Source organism: Manis javanica, chromosome 13 (genome assembly GCF_040802235.1).
Source record: "Manis javanica isolate MJ-LG chromosome 13, MJ_LKY, whole genome shotgun sequence".
NCBI lineage: Eukaryota > Metazoa > Chordata > Mammalia > Pholidota > Manidae > Manis > Manis javanica.
The window spans coordinates 88,160,775-88,179,058 of NC_133168.1; the positions used below are offsets into that span (position 1 = coordinate 88,160,775).

Below are 18,284 nucleotides of genomic sequence, written 5' to 3' on the forward strand. Positions count from 1 at the left end.
GAAGTGCAAAGGCCCCAGAAGATTCAATTTTAGAGGTTTCCTGTGAGCATAATGCAGGAAGCTCTGCTCTGGAAGGTGCCATGATTGCCAGGCAGCAGCTACTTCCCAGATGTGTTGTTAAAAATAAGACAACCCCCCTAAACTCCAACAATGACCAGAAAACACTTTCCAGCCACAACTTTGATTCTTCTTTGAAACTGCCACTGTTTTTTTCATATTATTTCTTTTTTATTGAAGTGTGGTGGATACACAGTAGTATATTGGTTTCAAGTATACAACACAGTGGCTAAAAATTTCCACACAGCATTAAATCTTCACCCCACCTAGTGCAGTTACTCTCTGTTAGCAAAGGAAGATATTACAGAACCACTGGCTATGTTCTCCATGCTGCACTTCCATCCCCCCAACCAAATTATGATTGAGATTTTGTGCCAGTGTGCACCCCTCACCTCCCCCACCCCCAACCACAGCCCCAAACCCTTGGTAACCAGCACTCACTTCTTGAGACTGCCACTGTTTTCATCCCCACACCCACCGACATTATTCTGACAGATGACTTTGCACTCTTCTGGTTAATAAATCAGTGAGTACTGTATAGAATAACTTCCTCATAAAGATACATTAAAAAGTTTTCCTTGACAGCCCTAGGGATGCAGCCCATCCTCTAAGACATCAGTGATAAGATAATTCTATTAAATTATAAGCTCTATGTGGACTCCACCACAGATAAGAAAGAAACAATTAAGATGACTAATGAGAAAAGTGAAACCTCAGATATGTTCTTAGGCGTAAATCAATGAGATTTCCTAGCAAAGAAGATGCTGGAAGATTTCCAGTCTTTGTTCTGCCTATGTAAACATAGTTTGCTTTATTATATTACTCAAACCAGAAAAATATGTATTACTCAAACCAGAAAGAACTGAAGGGAAGGATGATTCCATGCAATGTTAAGTATCAATAGATCCAGGGAGGGAGGGACTTGTTTCTCTGCTCATCATGTCTAGTTGCAATACCAGCATCTGTTGCAGCCACATGGGTCCATAAAGAGAACTGACCCCAGGAAAATGATGCCACACAGAGGAACTAATGAATTGCTCTCTGCATCCCCTACCTCTGAAGGCTTTGTCATGAAAGATGACTAGATTTATTGTTTTGGCATATTAGAACTAGAGTTACTTTCTCTTAGTAGAAACAGTGGCTTCCCTGCTGATCAAAATCAGATGTCACCAACATCTCAAACCAAGGGGATGACCACATGACAACAGTGTTCTAAAGGGTGAAAGAGAGTGTCATGGATGCGGACAACATAGATACAGTTTACCAGTGGCAGGTCTCAGCAATTATTCAATGAAATGATGAAATAATAGTTCCTCCCCTGTCTCTCAATGTGCTTGTCTCTGAGGTGCAATTCACATGGCCCTGATAGTGAGATCAGGTTGGACCGAGTCTGCTATGACCACGTACGTGTTCCTTCCTCTCCCTGACCTATCTGAATTCCCGCACCTTTATTCTGAGGTTCCAACACTATCAGTAATACCCCGCCTCGGGCAAGCTTCTAACGATCCCACCAAAGACACTAAGCTTTGGGAACAGAAACATCATTCTTGAAACATCAAAGTGGTATAAAAATACAAAGTTAAGATACTGCACCAAGTTAAAACTTGCTTACCCATTATGTTATCTAGTCATTTGGGAAGAAGCTGATGATGGAAGAATTAGGCATTCTGAATTGCCCAGAATTTCCATCAGTTTTCCTCATTCTAGAAACTGTAGTGTGAAGTATATGACACAGTCACAGAAGAGATAGTGTCCTACTGATGAATTTCCTCAAGGCGCCCTTCATGTCCCTGTTCCTCAAGCTGTAGATGAAGGGGTTCATCATTTGAGGGACCACAGTGTACATCATTGAAACCACAGCAGTGTTTCTAGAAGAGTCAGTAAGGGCAGAGCTAATGTACACACCAAAACCTGTCCCATAGAACAAGGAAACAACAGAGAGGTGAGACCCACAGGTGGAAAAGGCTTTATATTTCCCCTCTGCTGAAGGCATTCTCAAAACAGAGGAGACAATCTGAGTATAAGAGAAAATGATTCCACACAGAGGAATACCACCAAATACGCCAGTGGCTAAGTAGATCAGGATGTTATTGATGAGGGTGTCAGAGCAGGCCAGCTGGATGACCTGAACAACTTCACAGAAGAAGAGGGGGATTTCCAGGTTTGTGCAGAAGGACAGCCGCAGCACCATCAGACTGTGGAGCAGGGCATCCACAGTGATAACGAGCATGGGGAGGAGAAGCAGCAGGCCACAGAGGTGGGGGCTCATGATGACCGTGTACCTCAGTGGGTGACAGATGGCCACATAGCGATCGTAGGCCATCACTGCGAGGAGACTACTTTCCAAACTAGCAAACACCAGGACAAAGTAGATCTGGGTGAGGCAGCCTGAGTAACTGATGTGCTGATTCTGTGTTTGCATGTTCACCAGCATCTTTGGAACCGTGGTTGTGCTTAAACAGATGTCGTTAATAGACAGATTGGAGATAAAGAAGTACATGGGGGAGTGGAGGTGGGGGTCGGAGCTGACGGCCAGGATGATGAGCAGGTTCCCCAGGATGGTGACCAGGTACATGGACAGGAACAGGCTGAAAAGGAGGGGTTTCAGTTCTGGATCCTTTGTCACTTCCATGAGAAGGAAATCTGAAACACGTGTTTCATTTCTGGGCTCCATACTGTTGATGAATCAGATGGGAAAGGATGCAGTGAGCATATAATCCAGTATTTGGTCTTTAGACCAGCAGGAGAAGCAAGACCTGGGGCAAACACTATCTTGGGAAAGGATGGAGAGTAAATAAGGAGAATAAAATGGTATACCTTCTGTATGTGTATCATTGTTTTCTTAAAAAAAACCTGAAGCTGAAATGGCAGAGTGCCAACAACTGTTAAATATAGAAAGGGCTAACAGTCATTTTTTAAGAAATTACATTACCTACCATGTTCTGATTATTTAAAACCTCTGGTAATTTTATAGAGACACAGACTAAGTAGGCAGCTTGAAGATGCTCTCTTGATCCCCTGAGACCTCAGAGATAGGAGCTGGAGGTAACACATAGGTAAGTCCAGAGCCAGTAATGGGAAGATAAGGGGGTCTTTGCCATCTTCCGGCCTCCCACCACCAAAAGATTATGGTAAATATCAGTGACTTCTGTAACAAACTATTTTCAAAGAGGCAGGTTTCTCTCCAGAGCAAATGTCCCCGATCATAGTAGAGAATTAGTACAAGATTAGTGGATGAGAGGAGCTTGATTATGGGTGCAAAGCACAGGGAAACATGAAAAAGATGACAGTCAGGCAGGAGGACATAGCTGACTCGTTCTAATCATCTGATCTTCACAGATTCCCTGAAGGAGCCTGTGGTTATAACACCTGCCCTTATTTCCAAACACCAACTAAGGGAGGGTAGGTTACCTGGATGACATCACAGTGGTATGAAGCTTTGCATCTCTGATGGTCCAAAGGGAAGATCTGTTCTCAGGAAGGGCAGAGGGATTGAGTGAGACCTGGGCTCCGGGGCTAGAGGCTGCCTCTATGGCAGGAGGCTCGGATATGCTACTGTTTTCTAAGGAAGGATGGTTGAATGAGGGGGTCACACACACACTGCTGTCTCTGCATCCTTAGAGGGGCAATGTCCAAAGCTCCTCATTAGCCAAGCAATTTTATTGTTACTGAGATGCCAGGATAGAGCAAATCCTTAAAGACCAAGGCTCTACAAGGGAGGAATTCAGGATGGCTGCTCCCTGACCATTGGGACCAGGTATCCAAGTTGTACTTTTCTCCACCTGGGACAGCTCATCTCCATTTCAAATTCTTGGCAAATGTGGGCACACCATCCTTCTCTGGTTGAATTCCAGTATTATTCTTTTAGGTACAAAAGAAGAGATCTTTTCCTAATCAATGGCATCGGGAAGTCTGATGCTAGGTTTAGGTGTGAAAATAGAGTTTATATATGAGGACATAAGTCATAGATTTGAAATGTAGTTGGACTATCGTAAAATTGGAAGCAATCAGGAGTTTTTCATCCTAGGAGTCATTGTAGTTTCCTGAAAATCTTCTGTTTATATTTAAATAATATATTCTAATTTATTTCTGTGACGATTTTGTCACTGGTCAAAACAAGCCTATTACTCCTTTTTTAGATTTGCATAACCATCTTCTCATTTTTTCACTGTGGTTTCAATACACATTTATGTTCACTTTAGGAGACAGAGGTTACAATTATGTAAAGAACTCAGAAATTAATAAGAAAAAGCAACTCACTATAAATACCACAAATATATGTTTAAGGAAAAAGAAATGATGAATCACTATGTTGTGTATTAGAAATGAATATAATATTGTATATCAACTATACTTCAATAAAAAAATTAAGGGAAATGAATATGTGAAAAACTCTTAAGTGCATAATAATGAGATACGTCAAGTAACAAAATGATGTCCACACCAAGTAGATTATCAATATACTTAAAAATGTGATGATATACATTGCCACGACCTTCTAATGTGTGCATAATTGGTCTAAATGCTTAGCAGAGCTCCTTGGATCAACTGAAAGGAGAATCCATACCTACTTACACCCAATAATTAATTCCACTGCAAGTATAAAACTCTTATTTCCACCAAAACACGTAAATGAGAATATTCAAACAGAAATTTGTGATAGCAGAAAACTAATTACAAAAAAAAATCTCCCTCAGTCTTGGAGAGAATAATTTCACAGGCATGTAAAATCTGAACGATTGGAAATAAACTAGTTGCTTGTATGTCCAACTCATGGTTAAATTTCAAAATACAATCATGAGAAAAACAACCGAGATAGAAAATTCATACATTATATTTTTTAACAAATTTGAAAAGAGGCAAATTTATAATTGGACAACAACATGGATTGTGGTAATAAGACAATAACACTTGATTTTATTGTCAGTTTCATAGGGCAAATAAGATGAAATACTGGGAATTCACAGGATTCAACCCAAAAGAACTTCAAAGAAAATAAGTACAGAATTCAGGATAGTGTGTGCACCGGACTGGGACTGGGTGTAACAGGTGGGTGACCATTTAGGTGGATTCTAGGGCACAGAATTGCTCTATTTTTAATCCCTGGATAAACATATATGTGCTTATTATGTGACCATTCATTCAGAATTACAGATAGATTTTATGCAAGACAGCGTATACTATATCAAAAAGCAAAATTGAAGAAAAGCCTGCCATCTTCCTCACTAAACACATTCTCATGTGTTCTTTCAATACTGAAAGCATGCCTCTTAGACATCAGACTTCATCAGAATTTCACAAAGTGCTTATTAAAAACGCTTGTCCAGTGCAAAGATTTTTTTATTCTTTCAGTTTTTTAAAAATAAAGATGCCTCATACATTGGAAAAAAATCTCAAATGTAGTTTCGAGCATAAATATGAATGCTCATCCCTCACAAATCTCGTCAGAGGTTCAAAGTCAGTGAGTGGTTCTGGCTGGAGGTCAGGGAAACCTCAGTACAGACGAAGGTGTCAGGTGAATCACCCATGCAACTCTTGTACAGTCCTCAACAGAGGGCCCTCTGCAGTACAGATCCCATGCGAACCAAGGCCTGGACCTCTTTCCAAGGTTTGTGCTGAAAATAAAACCACCCCTCAACCTTTAATGAGTGCCAGAACAGAAGGTTCTGCAGCCACTCCTTTGATTCTTCTTTGAGGCCACCACTGCTTTCAATCCCATGCCCACACAGGTAATTCTAATTTATAAGCCAGCATTTTGGTACATATGGGAAAATAATGCTATTAATCTTAACAGCTTCCCTCTTCTCCCTCCTGTCTTATACTCAACATCTCCTTGGAAAAGGAAAGCAGCGCTCCATAGAATGATTTTCATCATGAAGGCACATTACAAAGATCTGCATGAGAACCCTAAGCTTGCACTCAATCAACTATGACATTAATGATACCGTTAATTTTATTTAATTATGTTCCTCTGCATACACTCCACCAAGATGTGTAAGAAGCACAGCAAGAAAAGATGACTAAAGACAAAAATGAAAACTCAGATACATTCTTATATAAATACCCCAACAGGAATGTTTCAAAGCTAATAAGACGCCAGAAGACTCATCCTTTGCCCTGCCTACCTATATTTTTTACTCAGACCAGAAAAAGAAGCTGGTAAATATAACAACAAAAGAAAAGAAACCAAATTCTAAAGCAAGGTAAAATATGTGAGACCAACAGGATTACAAGACTCAAGAATATATATAGGCAAGATATAGAACACATGATATAGTTATATTTTATTGAATACTTACTCAGTGCCAGGCATTGTACTAAGTATTTTGTGGTGCTTACAGAGGTGCAGTTCCCAGCAAGTATGACTTTCCATGTAGTCCGTCTATGACTCTCACGGTAATCATTTTCCCCACACCAAGAATTAGATTCAGTAGGTGGAATATGATCCTACACTTTTAAAGAGATTAAAGGGGATATATTCTGGATGACTCCACACCATGTCAAATAAAAGTTCAGCCAGAATAAAACAATCAGATTTCTGTCCCCAGGCATCCTATCTGGATACTATACCTGTATCTGATGCATGGTTTTAGGAAAACCACTCCAAGATACAGCCACTGCATGGGGAAATGAATGTAGAGGAAAATTCATTCCTTACCGCTGAAGTACTTGTCAAGAATGTATATTATTATTGAGTTGCTTTGTTTGTACATCTGAAACCAATATAATACAGTATATCCACTATATTCCAATAAAAAAAATAAAGAAGAAAGAGGAAAAGAAAAAAAGAACATAATATTCTTTATTGTTTATGTGCATTAGAGTCAAAGTCACTTTGTGGAAACAAAGACATTCTCACTGATCAAAAGTGAATATTTCACAACCACCTCCTCAAACCCTAAGACAATCAAATAATAGCAATTTTAAAGATGGTGAAACTGAGTATCATGGATGCTTATGATGCCATTGCATGGATAGCTTACCAGAGAATAGTCTTGGAAATTACTGTTATGTATGAAGTATAAGCTCCACCCATACTTCACCATAGCTTTATCCTGGGGTGCAGTTCACATGGCACTATGGAATTGGCCAAATCAAGAGTGTATGATGACAGACCTGCTTGGCTCCTCTCCTTGACCCATCCAACTTCCTTTCTTTTTTTTCTATATGTTCAGACAAAATCACTGTAAACCATGCCTCAGGATCAGTGCTTTGAAACTGAGCAAAAAAATCAAAAGTTGATAATGAAACTCATTTTTGAAACATCACACACATATACAAAGATCAGTCAAATATCAACCAAGTGTTAAAATGAGCTTAACCTACTCCTTTAGGATAAATTGGTGATGCAAGAATCAGGCATTCTGGATCACCCAGTATTTTCATCACTTTTGCTCATTCTAGAAACCCCTGTGCAAAGTAGGTGGCAGTCACAGAAGAGACATTGTCCTACTGATGAGTTTCCTCAAGGCCCCCTTCATGTCCCTGTTCCTCAGGCTGTAGATGAAGGGGTTCATCATTTGAGGGACCACAGTGTACATCATTGAGGCCACTATAGTGTTCCTGGAAGAGTGAGTAAGGGCAGAGCTAATGTACACACCAAAACCTGTTCCATAGAACAAGGAAACAACAGAGAGGTGAGACCCACAGGTGGAAAAGGCTTTATATTTCCCCTCTGCTGAAGGCATTCTCAAAACAGAGGAGACAATCTGAGTATAAGAGAAAATGATTCCACACAGAGGAATACCACCAAATACGCCAGTGGCTAAATAGATCAGGATGTTATTGATGAGGGTGTCAGAGCAGGCCAGCTGGATGACCTGAACAACTTCACAGAAGAAGAGGGGGATTTCCAGGTTTGTGCAGAAGGACAGCCGCAGCACCATCAGACTGTGGAGCAGGGCATCCACAGTGATAACGAGCATGGGGAGGAGAAGCAGCAGGCCACAGAGGTGGGGGCTCATGATGACCGTGTACCTCAGTGGGTGACAGATGGCCACATAGCGATCGTAGGCCATCACTGCGAGGAGACTACTTTCCAAACTAGCAAACACCAGGACAAAGTAGATCTGGGTGAGGCAGCCTGAGTAACTGATGTGCTGATTCTGTGTTTGCATGTTCACCAGCATCTTTGGAACCGTGGTTGTGCTTAAACAGATGTCGTTAATAGACAGATTGGAGATAAAGAAGTACATGGGGGAGTGGAGGTGGGGGTCGGAGCTGACGGCCAGGATGATGAGCAGGTTCCCCAGGATGGTGACCAGGTACATGGACAGGAACAGGCTGAAAAGGAGGGGTTTCAGTTCTGGATCCTTTGTCACTTCCATGAGAAGGAAATCTGAAACACGTGTTTCATTTCTGGGCTCCATACTGTTGATGAATCAGATGGGAAAGGATTCGGTGAGCAGATAATCCAGTGTGATTTTTCTAGGCCACAGGAGGAACACTTCCAGAGGCAAAAAACATCTTGGGATGGGATGGAGACTATAAGAGTTAACAAAAAGGTGTGCCATATATTAATTGACTATACGAGTATGGGTTTATTTCTGGACTTTAGTTCTGTTACTTTGATCTCTGTGTCTTTTTCTACACCAATACCATACTGTTTTGATTACTATAGCTTTACAAAACAGTTTGAAATCAGAGAGATCTCTTTGTTCTTTTTCTCAAGGTTGCTTTAAATATTTGGGGCTTTTTCTGGTTCTTTACTAATTTTAGCATTGTTTGCCCTAGTACAATTAAAAATGCCATTGTAATATCTTTGTATGGTGACAGCTGGTAACAGCTGGTAACTACACTCTATAGCAAGTATTTTGTAACCTATATAATTGTTAAATCACTAGTATACAACTTAAAGTCACATAATATTGTGTATCAACTCTAATCAATCTAAAAATATATGCATACTTTTGTTTCCTTGAAAGAAACCTGTAGCTGATATGGAATAGCAACAATAATTGTTAATTCTGGAAAGGGTTAAGAGTTGGTCACTTTTTAAATAAAATTACAGGGTCTGTGCTGTTCTGATTATTTTAAACCTTTGGTAATTTTATAAAGATGAAGAGATTAAGTAAGCAGCTTGGAGGTACCTTCTGGATCCCCTGAGACTTCAGAGATTGGCAACTGAGATAATACATAGATAAGTCAAGAACCATGAATGGGAAGATAAGGGGAACTTTGCAAAACTTCCTGACTCCTACCACCTATAGTAAATCTCAGAGACTTTTTAACAGTCAGACTATTTGAAAAGAGGCATATTTTTCTCAGGAAGAATATGTCGCTGGTCATAGTAGAGAGTGACTATAAGATTTATGAAAGAGAGGTGCTTCAGTATGGGTGCAAAGTATAAGGAAACATGTGAAGATGACAAGCAGGAGGACATGGGTGACTTGGTTCTAATCATCTGATGTGTGTACTATCTTCACAGCTTCCCTGGATGAGCCTGTAGTAAAACACCTGCCCTTATTTCCAAACACCAACTAAGGGATGATATGTTACCTGGATGACATCACAGTGGAATGATGCTTGGCATCTCTGATGTACCATAGGGAAGATCTGTCCTCAGGAAGGGCAGAGGGATTGAGTGAGACCTGGGCTCCGGGGCTAGAGGCTGCCTCTATGACAGGAGGCTTGGATGTGCTACCGTTTTCTAAGGAAGGATGGTTGAATGAGGGGGTCACACGCACGCTGCTGTCTCTGCATCCTTAGAGGGGCAATGTCCAAAGCTCCTCATTAGCCAAGCAATTTTATTGTTACTGAGATCCCAGGATAGAGCAAATCCTTAAAGACCAAGGTTCTACAAGGGAGGAATTCAGGATGGCTGCTCCCTGACCCTTGGGACCAGGTGTCCAAGTTGTACTTTTCTCCACCTGGGACGGCTCATCTCCATTTCAAATTCTTGGCAAATGTGGGCACACCATTCGTCTCTGGTTGAATTCAAGTATTCTTCGTTTAGGTAAAAACAGTGGATCTTTTCCTAATCAATGCCATCAGGAGATCTGATGCTAACTGTAGGTGTGAAAATATAGTTTATATATGTGGACATAAGTCATAGATTTGAAAACATAATTGGAATATTATAAAATTGGAAGCACTCAGGAATTTTTCTAAGGGTCTTTATTGTTTCCAGAAGCTTAGTCTTTACTGTTTATATCTATACAATGGATTCTAATTTACTTTCTGTGATAATTTTGTCCCTGGTAGAAACAGACAAGCTTATTACTCCAAAAAAAGATTTGCATAACCATGATTTCTAACTTTTCCACTATAGTTTCAATACACATTTCCATTCACTTTAGGAGACAGCAGATTAAAATTATGTAAAGAACTCAGGAATTAATAAGAAAGAGATAACTCACTGGAAATACCACAAGCATGTATTTAAAGAAAGGGAAATGGCTATGGGAAAAGACTCCCAAGCCCATAATAATAAGTGATATGCTGAGGAATGAAATGACTTTGACACCCACTAGATTATCAATATATTTGAAAATATATTGATGATGATATAGATCACCAACCTTCTAATGTGTGTAATTGGTCCAAATGTTTAGAACTCCTTGGAACAACCCAAAGGAGGGGTCACAGCCACTTACATCCAATAATTCTCCTGCAAGTATAAAACTCTCTCTTTTCCACCAAGAAATACAGATGAGAATATTCAAACAAAAATTCAAAATAAAAAACTAATTAATAAATACAAATAAAAATTAATTATAAATTAATTATAAATAAATTAATAATAAATAAATAATAAATAATAAATAAATTAATAATAAATAATAATAAATAATAAATAAAATAATAATAATAAAAATATAATAAATACAAATAATAAATAATAAATATAAAAAAATTAATAAATACAAAAAAAATTAATAAAAAACAAAATCTCCCTCAAACCTGGACAGGATACTTAGAAAAGTCCCCATGCATCTTGTAAAAACAGAAGGAGTGGAAATAAATTCATTGCTGATATGCCCAAAACATGATTAAACATCAAAGTACAATTATGAGAAAAACAATCAAAATGAAAAATCCATACATTATATTAAGTTGTTAACAAGTTTGAAAAGAGGCAGATTTATAAATTGGACAGGAAATACATTGGAGTGGTAAGATGACATTTAATCCTAAAGCCAGTGTTTCTTAGGGCAAATATACTGGCAGTTTCATGAATTTCAATCCCAAAAAAGAACTTCAGAGAAAATAAGCACAGAATTCAGGGTAGTGTTTGCATGTGGTATTAGACTGGGTGATATAGGTGGGTGACCATTTAAGTGGATTCTAAGGTGTTAGAATTCTTCTATCTTTAACTGCTGGATAGGAGTTTATATTATAATGTGATCATTATATGTACATTAGAGGCAACATTGCTTTCTCTTAGTAGAAACAAAGGTTTTCTCACTAATCAAGATGAAATATTTCACAACTGCCTTAAACCACTGAAATAATCAAATTACAGCAATTTTATAGTTGATGAAACTGACTGTCATGAATGCTTCTGGTGCCTTTGAACAGATAATTCACCATGACTTTTGGAAATTACCAAATTAGTTATGAAGTATCAGCTCCACACATATTTCACAAGGGTAGAAGGTTTATGGAACATCTCTGACACCAAATGCATTGCTATATTTCTTTCCTACATATATATATGACATTAACAATGTTATACACAGCAGTAATAGTAGTGTAACTTCATTTGGGTACCCAGACTTGATTTCTATGTGTGTAAATATGTGGGAAGGGGGTCACTCCACACACTCACATACACCAAGCAATTCTCAAACACCAGCAGGATGTTGGAGAACTTAACCCAATTCTGATGCTAATGGCTCTTGTTTGCGGATCCAAAGAATGAGCTTCACAAGCAGTCAAGGTAGGAGAGCAAGGTACAGGCTTTTATTTAGAAATACAGTGAAAGGACAGAGCTCCTGGCTCACACCAGGAGGGGACAAGAGAGTCCATAGTGGTGCATTGTCTAGGGGGTTTTATAGGCAGTTGAGGATTTTTCTAGAACATGAAAAACTCAGGAGTGGGGACTTGTTAAGTGGTCTCTGAATATTAAAAATTAACTTAACATAAGGAATTTCCTGCCTTGATTTCTCTCTGGGACACCGGTGCCTGGGTCTGGGAGCATATCAAAAGGCTGCCTGCCCAGCCCCCAAGGTGGGCTGAGGTATTGTCTACTTGCTAAAGAATCTAGCCTCTTAAGCTTCCTGGGTGTTAAATTGCAATCTTATAATTAAGATGGAATTTTTCCTGCCTTTTACCATGTCGTCTACAGCTGGGTCTACATGCTAAGTTAGCTGCTCAGTTCGCAAAATCACCTCATCAGATCTGAAGGAGGAAAGACAGCACATAGGCCTGGGACTTTTAGCATGCTAACGTGAATCTTACACATGGTTACAAATGATTAGCATAATAAAACATGTGCTACTCTTCTTTATCTGGGGAACATTAACTGATTTCGCTGAAGAATGATTTTAGAGCTCAATGTTTAACATAGAGTTTTAGCAGGGGGGGTTTCTTTGCATGTAGTTACATTGCTCTGACTGCAAATATCCCACCCTGCCCCCTCTGGAGGGCCTCACTCTATTCTGACTACATCTATCATCCCTGTCTCAATGCTATCTGCTCGGAGACAGCATCAGATCCCCAGGCTAAGGGCTCCACCCTCCAAGACTGCCCTCCACCCATCACTCCAGACACTGGTCACAAGCCATAGGCAGTTACCTGTACCTCTGACCTACCAGCTACAGATTGGAAGCTTCCATGACCTCCCCTTTAGGTTTGATTAATTTGCTAGAGTGGCTCACAGAACTCAGGAAAACACTCACATTTACGTTTAATAAAGGATACCATAAAGTACAAGTGAACAGCCAGATGAAGAGAGATGGAGGGCAAGGTCCCAAGAAGCTTCTTTCCTCATGGAGCCTGGGGTCTGGCTGAGTGGCACATGGAGGCATTCTGTTTCCCCAGGCATAGAAGCTCTCTCCCACTGAGAAGCAGGATCAAACCAAGCAGAGCAGGCGGAGAAGAGCAGTGAGAACAAAGAACTCTTCTCAGAAGTTTTTGTGAGGACTTCACTGTATACTCATGATTGGCTGATCCAACCTCCAGCCCCCACTCATGCATGGGGGTCCCAAATCTCTCATTAACATGACAAAATACCCTGTTTCACCTTTATGACTCTGCAGTGTTTTCAGGAACTCTGGATAAAGACCAAATATACCTGGGAAATACATATTTCTCTTATAATTCATTATATCACAGCTTATTTCTGGGCTGCATTTCACAGGGCACTATCTATGAAATTGGCCACACAAAGTCTCTGTAACCGCCTACGTGCATGGCTCCTCTCGCTGACTCATCCAATTCCCTTACTTTACTTTTTCTGGAATGTCAAATGAAACTACTATAAACCCTGCTTCAGTTTCAGCTCTGTGGATCTGACAAAGGAAACTGATTTTGATAATGGAACTTATTTTTGAAACACCAAAAGTGTACAAAAAGCAAGTCAAATTTCAACCCAGAGTTGCAATTCACTTATCCTTTATGCTGTCTTGCCGCTTTAGAAGAATGTGGGGCTGTAAGAACCAAGCATTCTGGATCTCGCAATATTTCCATCTCTTGGCTCATTCTAGAAATCCTAGTCCAAAGAAGATGACACAGACACAGAAGAGAACGTGCCCCAGATACTGATGAGTTTCCTCAAGGCGCCCTTCATGTCCCTGTTCCTCAGGCTGTAGATGAAGGGGTTCATCATTTGAGGGACCACAGTGTACATCATTGAAACCACAGCAGTGTTTCTGGAAGAGTCCGCAAAAGCAGAACTAATATACACCGCAAACGCTGCCCCATAGAACAAGCAAACAATCGAGAGGTGAGAACCACAGGTAGAAAATGCTTTAAACTTTCTACCAGCTGAAGGCATTCTCAAAACAGAGGAGACAATTTGAGTATAAGAAAAAATGATTCCACACAGAGGAATACCACCAAATATGCCAGTGGCTAAATAGATCAGGAAGTTATTGATGAGGGTATCAGAACAGGCCAGCTGGATGACCTGAACAACTTCACAGAAGAAGAGGGGGATTTCCACATGTGTGCAGAAGGACAGCCTCAACAGCATCAGACTGTGGAGCAGGGCATCCATGATACTAATGAGCAGGGAGAGAAGAATCAACAGGCCACAGAGGCGGGGGTTCATGATAACAGTGTACATCAGTGGGTGACAAATGGCCATATAGCGGTCATAGGCCATGGCTGAAAGAATACAACTATCCAAACTAGCAAACACAAGGACACAGCACACCTGGGTGAGGCAGCCTGAGTAACTGATGTGCTGATTCTGTGCTTGGATGTTCACCAGCATCTTTGGAACCGTGGTTGTGCTTAAACAGATGTCAGCCAGGGACAGGTGGGAGAGGAAGAAGTACATGGGGGTGTGGAGGTGGGGGTCAGAGCTGATGGCCAGGATGATGAGCAGGTTCCCCAGGATGGTGACCAGGTACATGGACAGGAACAGGCTGAAAAGGAGGGGTTTCAGTTCCGGATCCTCTGCCACTTCCATGAGAAGGAAATCTGAAACATATGTTTCATTTCTGGGTTCCATGCTTTTGAGAAATCTGATGAAAAAGATAGGATAACAAAACAATGAAACATGTGGTCCCTATACAAGCATCAGGAGTACCACCAAAGACAAACATCGTTTGGGGAGGGGAAGGAGCCAAAAGAAGAGATGCCTTCTGTATGCATCTTATTTTGTTATTTTGAGAAAGAAAAAGAAAAAACTCAAAGTTAATAAAGCAGTGTGTCTATATGTGTTAATTTTGAAAAGGGTGGAGGAATGGTCATACTATTATTGAATATAGTTGATATACAATATTACATTGGTGTTAGGGGTCCAACATAATGTTTCAACAATTTTATACATCTAGGGAATACTCACTATGACATCTGTCACCATAAAAGTCATTACCATATTATTGACTATATTCCTTAGGCTGTACTTTCCACCCCAGTGACTTATTTATTTTATGGTTGGAAGCTTACACCCCTTCATTCCTTTTGCCTATTTTGCCCATCTCCCTCCCCTGGACACATAGATCAATGGAACAGAATCGAGAACCCAGAAAGAAACCCACACTTTTATGGTCACTTAATCTATGACAAAGGAGGGAGGAATATACAGTGGGGAAAATCTTTGATAATGGTGTTCTTCAATAAACTGTATTTGGAAAATGGTACAGAAACATGCAAGAGAATGAAACTGGATCACTGCCTTACACCATACCCAAAAATAAACTTGAAATGTATTAAACACCTCAATTGAAGACCTGAAACCATAAAACTTCTAAAAGAAAACACAGGCAATAAACTCTTGAGCACCATCATTAGTATTTTTTTTCCAGATATGTCTCTCCAGGTAAGAGAAACAAAAGCAAAAATAAACAAGTAGAAGCATGTCAAACTATAAATGCTTCTACACAACAAAGGAAACCATCAACAAAATGAAAAGGCAACCTGCTGAGTGGGAGGTTATATTCACAAATGATATATCTGATAAGAGGTTAATATCCAAAGAATATATGAACTCATAAAACTCAACACTAAAAAAAAAAAAAATCCCAAATAATCTCATTAAAAAGTGGACGGAGGACCCAAATAGAGATTTTTCCAAAGAAGACATACAAATAACCAAAGGACACATGAAACAATGCTCAACGCCACTAATCATCAGGAATAGTCATTTTTTAAATTACAATATGCGTTTCTGGCTATTTAAAATATCTGTTAAGTTTCTTAGGAGAAATAGGTAGTTTTGCTGGTGAGGCTATTTGCATCTCCACAACCTTCCCCAGAGACCTCAGAGCCTGACAACAGACAAAACACAAATGTATCTTATAAACCCAGAATTGCAAGAAACAAGGCAAATGCCCAAGTCCCTGCCCCCAAACCACTACAAGGATTAAGGAAATGCCAGCAAATGTTAGAAGCATCACCATGCTTGCAAATGAGGAGAACAGTCTTTGCCATTATATAGAGAGAATAGGAGATGGGTAGAATTATAGCTGTTGTAGGACTGGAGGAAAAGTACAAGGTAACTGGTAAAGAATGGAAGACAGAGAGGGGATTGAAGATGGTGGAATAGGAAGACAAGGCAGAAACCCCCTCCCAAACACACATAAAAGAAGAAAATACAGCAAATGCAACCAAACCTGAAAGTGACTTGAAGACTGCAGAATGGACCACCTGCACATGAGGAAGACAGAACCACACAGAAAAGGGTAAAGTGGCAACTCTGAGATGGAGTAGGATCCAAGACATGCCCTCACCCCAGCCTACAGGCAGGAGGAGGAGGAATGGAGGCGGGAAGGAATAGGAGCCCAGGAACACTGCACACCTGACCCTGGAGATCTGCACCATGATTACAGGCCCATATTGTACTGGGTTCTGGGGAGTAGTGGGGCAGGACACAGAGGCTGAGACTCTGCCAGTGTGGAGGACAGACCCTCTCTGCAAGTCCCGAGACTCAAAGCAGAGGCGTAAGTCTGAAAGACATGCCAGCTGTGAGAGGGGACCCAGAGGGGCGAGGGTTGGATGGAACTCTCTCAGGAGAAAGGGCCAGGTGGATACCTCCCCATCCCTCCCTCAGCCCAACAGATTGAGAATTCCCAGGAGCCCCAGATGCTCCATCCCCCTTGCTGGCAATGCAACCCCAAGACTCTTCCCTGTGTACACTGCTGGGAGTCCACCCAGTTGGCCCAGTGGCAGTAGCAGACTTTGCTGCCTGGCAGGCAGAGGGGGACTACCCTAGCTTCTTTGGCCCCGTTTCAGCCTAATCAGAGAGATGCACACAGGAGCCAGGCCCAAGAGCGCCTTCTTCCCTACAAGTGTCCAAACGCAGTGCTGAGCATCTGGGCAGTACAGAGCCAAGCAAGCATAGGCCCATCGACACATTAACCCTGAAGCTGCACCACTTCTGCAGGCCAGCAGAGGGAAGCCTTGACCACCAGCTAGCTCAGACTCCTAGGCATCCTACAGTATGGAAGAATATATTCATAAATGACTCATAAGCGGTTAACATCCAAAATATACAAAGAAATCATACACTTCAACACCCCCCAAACAAATAGCCTGTACAAAAAATGGACAGAGGATCTGAACAAACACTTCTCCAAAGACATACAAATGGCCACCAAGTACATGAAAAGATGCTCCACATCACTAATTACCAGGGAAATGTACAATAAAACGACAATGAGGTATCATCTCACCCCAGTTAGGATGCCCAACATCCAAAAGACAAGAAACAACAAATGCTGGTGAAGACATGGAGAAATAGGAACCCTCTTAGGCTGTTGGTTGGAATGCAAATTGATGCGACCGCTGTGGAAAGCAGTTTGGAGGTTCATCAAAAAACTAAAAATAGAAATACAGTTTAACTCAGTAATTCCACTTCTAGGAATTTACCTGAAGAAAAAAAAACAAAATCCCTGATTCAAAAAGATATATGTGCCCGTATGTTAATTTCTGCACTTTTTGCAACAACCTAAGTGTCCATCAGTAGATGAATGGATAAAGGAGATGTGGTACATACACACAATATTATTCAGCCATAAAAAGAAAAGAAATCCTACCATTTGCAACAACGTGGATAGAACTAGAGGGTATTATGCTCAGTGAAATAAGTCAGGCGGAGAAAGACAAGTACCAAATGATTTCTCTCATTTGTGGAGTGTAACAACGAAGCAAAACTGAAGGAACAAAATAGCAGCAGACTCACAGACTCCAAGAAGGGACTAGCAGTTACCAAAGGGGAGGGGTGGGGGAGGGCAGGTGGGGAGGGAGGGAGAAGGGGATTCAGAGGTACTATCATTAGTTCATATGGTGTGGGGGGGGGTCACGGGGAAGACAGTGTAGCACAGAGAAGACAAGTAGTGACTCTGTGACATCTCACTACACTGATGGGCAATGACTGTAATGGGGTGTAATGGGGGGACTTGATAATATGGGTGAATGTAGCAACCACATTGTTTTTCTTGTGAAACTTTCTTAAGAGTGTATATCAATGATACCTTAATTAAAAAATGTGAAAGAAAGTATTTCACTTCTGCTTATTTATGTTTTATGTTATACTTCAAGCATCCCAAAAAGGACAGAAAGACAATGAGGAACTTAAACCCACCAGCCAGCACAATCTCATTCAAATTCATTGT

The 18,284-nt window shown here is 40.6% G+C and overlaps 2 protein-coding genes and 1 pseudogene across 2 annotated transcripts; all 3 read right to left on the reverse strand.

Moving 5' to 3' along the window:
- Positions 1 to 1,792: 1,792 nt before the first annotated feature.
- On the reverse strand, positions 1,793 to 2,734 carry LOC108388916 (olfactory receptor 7G2-like). The gene has a single exon (XM_037015162.2). The coding sequence runs from the start codon at positions 2,729 to 2,731 to the stop codon at positions 1,793 to 1,795; it is 939 nt and encodes a 312-aa protein (XP_036871057.1). The 5' UTR covers positions 2,732 to 2,734.
- Positions 2,735 to 7,487: 4,753 nt separating this feature from the next.
- LOC118972724 (olfactory receptor 7G1-like) lies at positions 7,488 to 8,429 on the reverse strand. Its single transcript, XM_037022654.2, has one exon. It carries the CDS (start codon positions 8,424 to 8,426, stop codon positions 7,488 to 7,490), a length of 939 nt encoding a protein of 312 aa, XP_036878549.1. The 5' UTR covers positions 8,427 to 8,429.
- Positions 8,430 to 13,711: 5,282 nt separating this feature from the next.
- LOC108388917 (olfactory receptor 7G1-like) lies at positions 13,712 to 14,746 on the reverse strand (annotated as a pseudogene).
- Between the last annotated feature and the right edge of the window lie 3,538 nt (positions 14,747 to 18,284).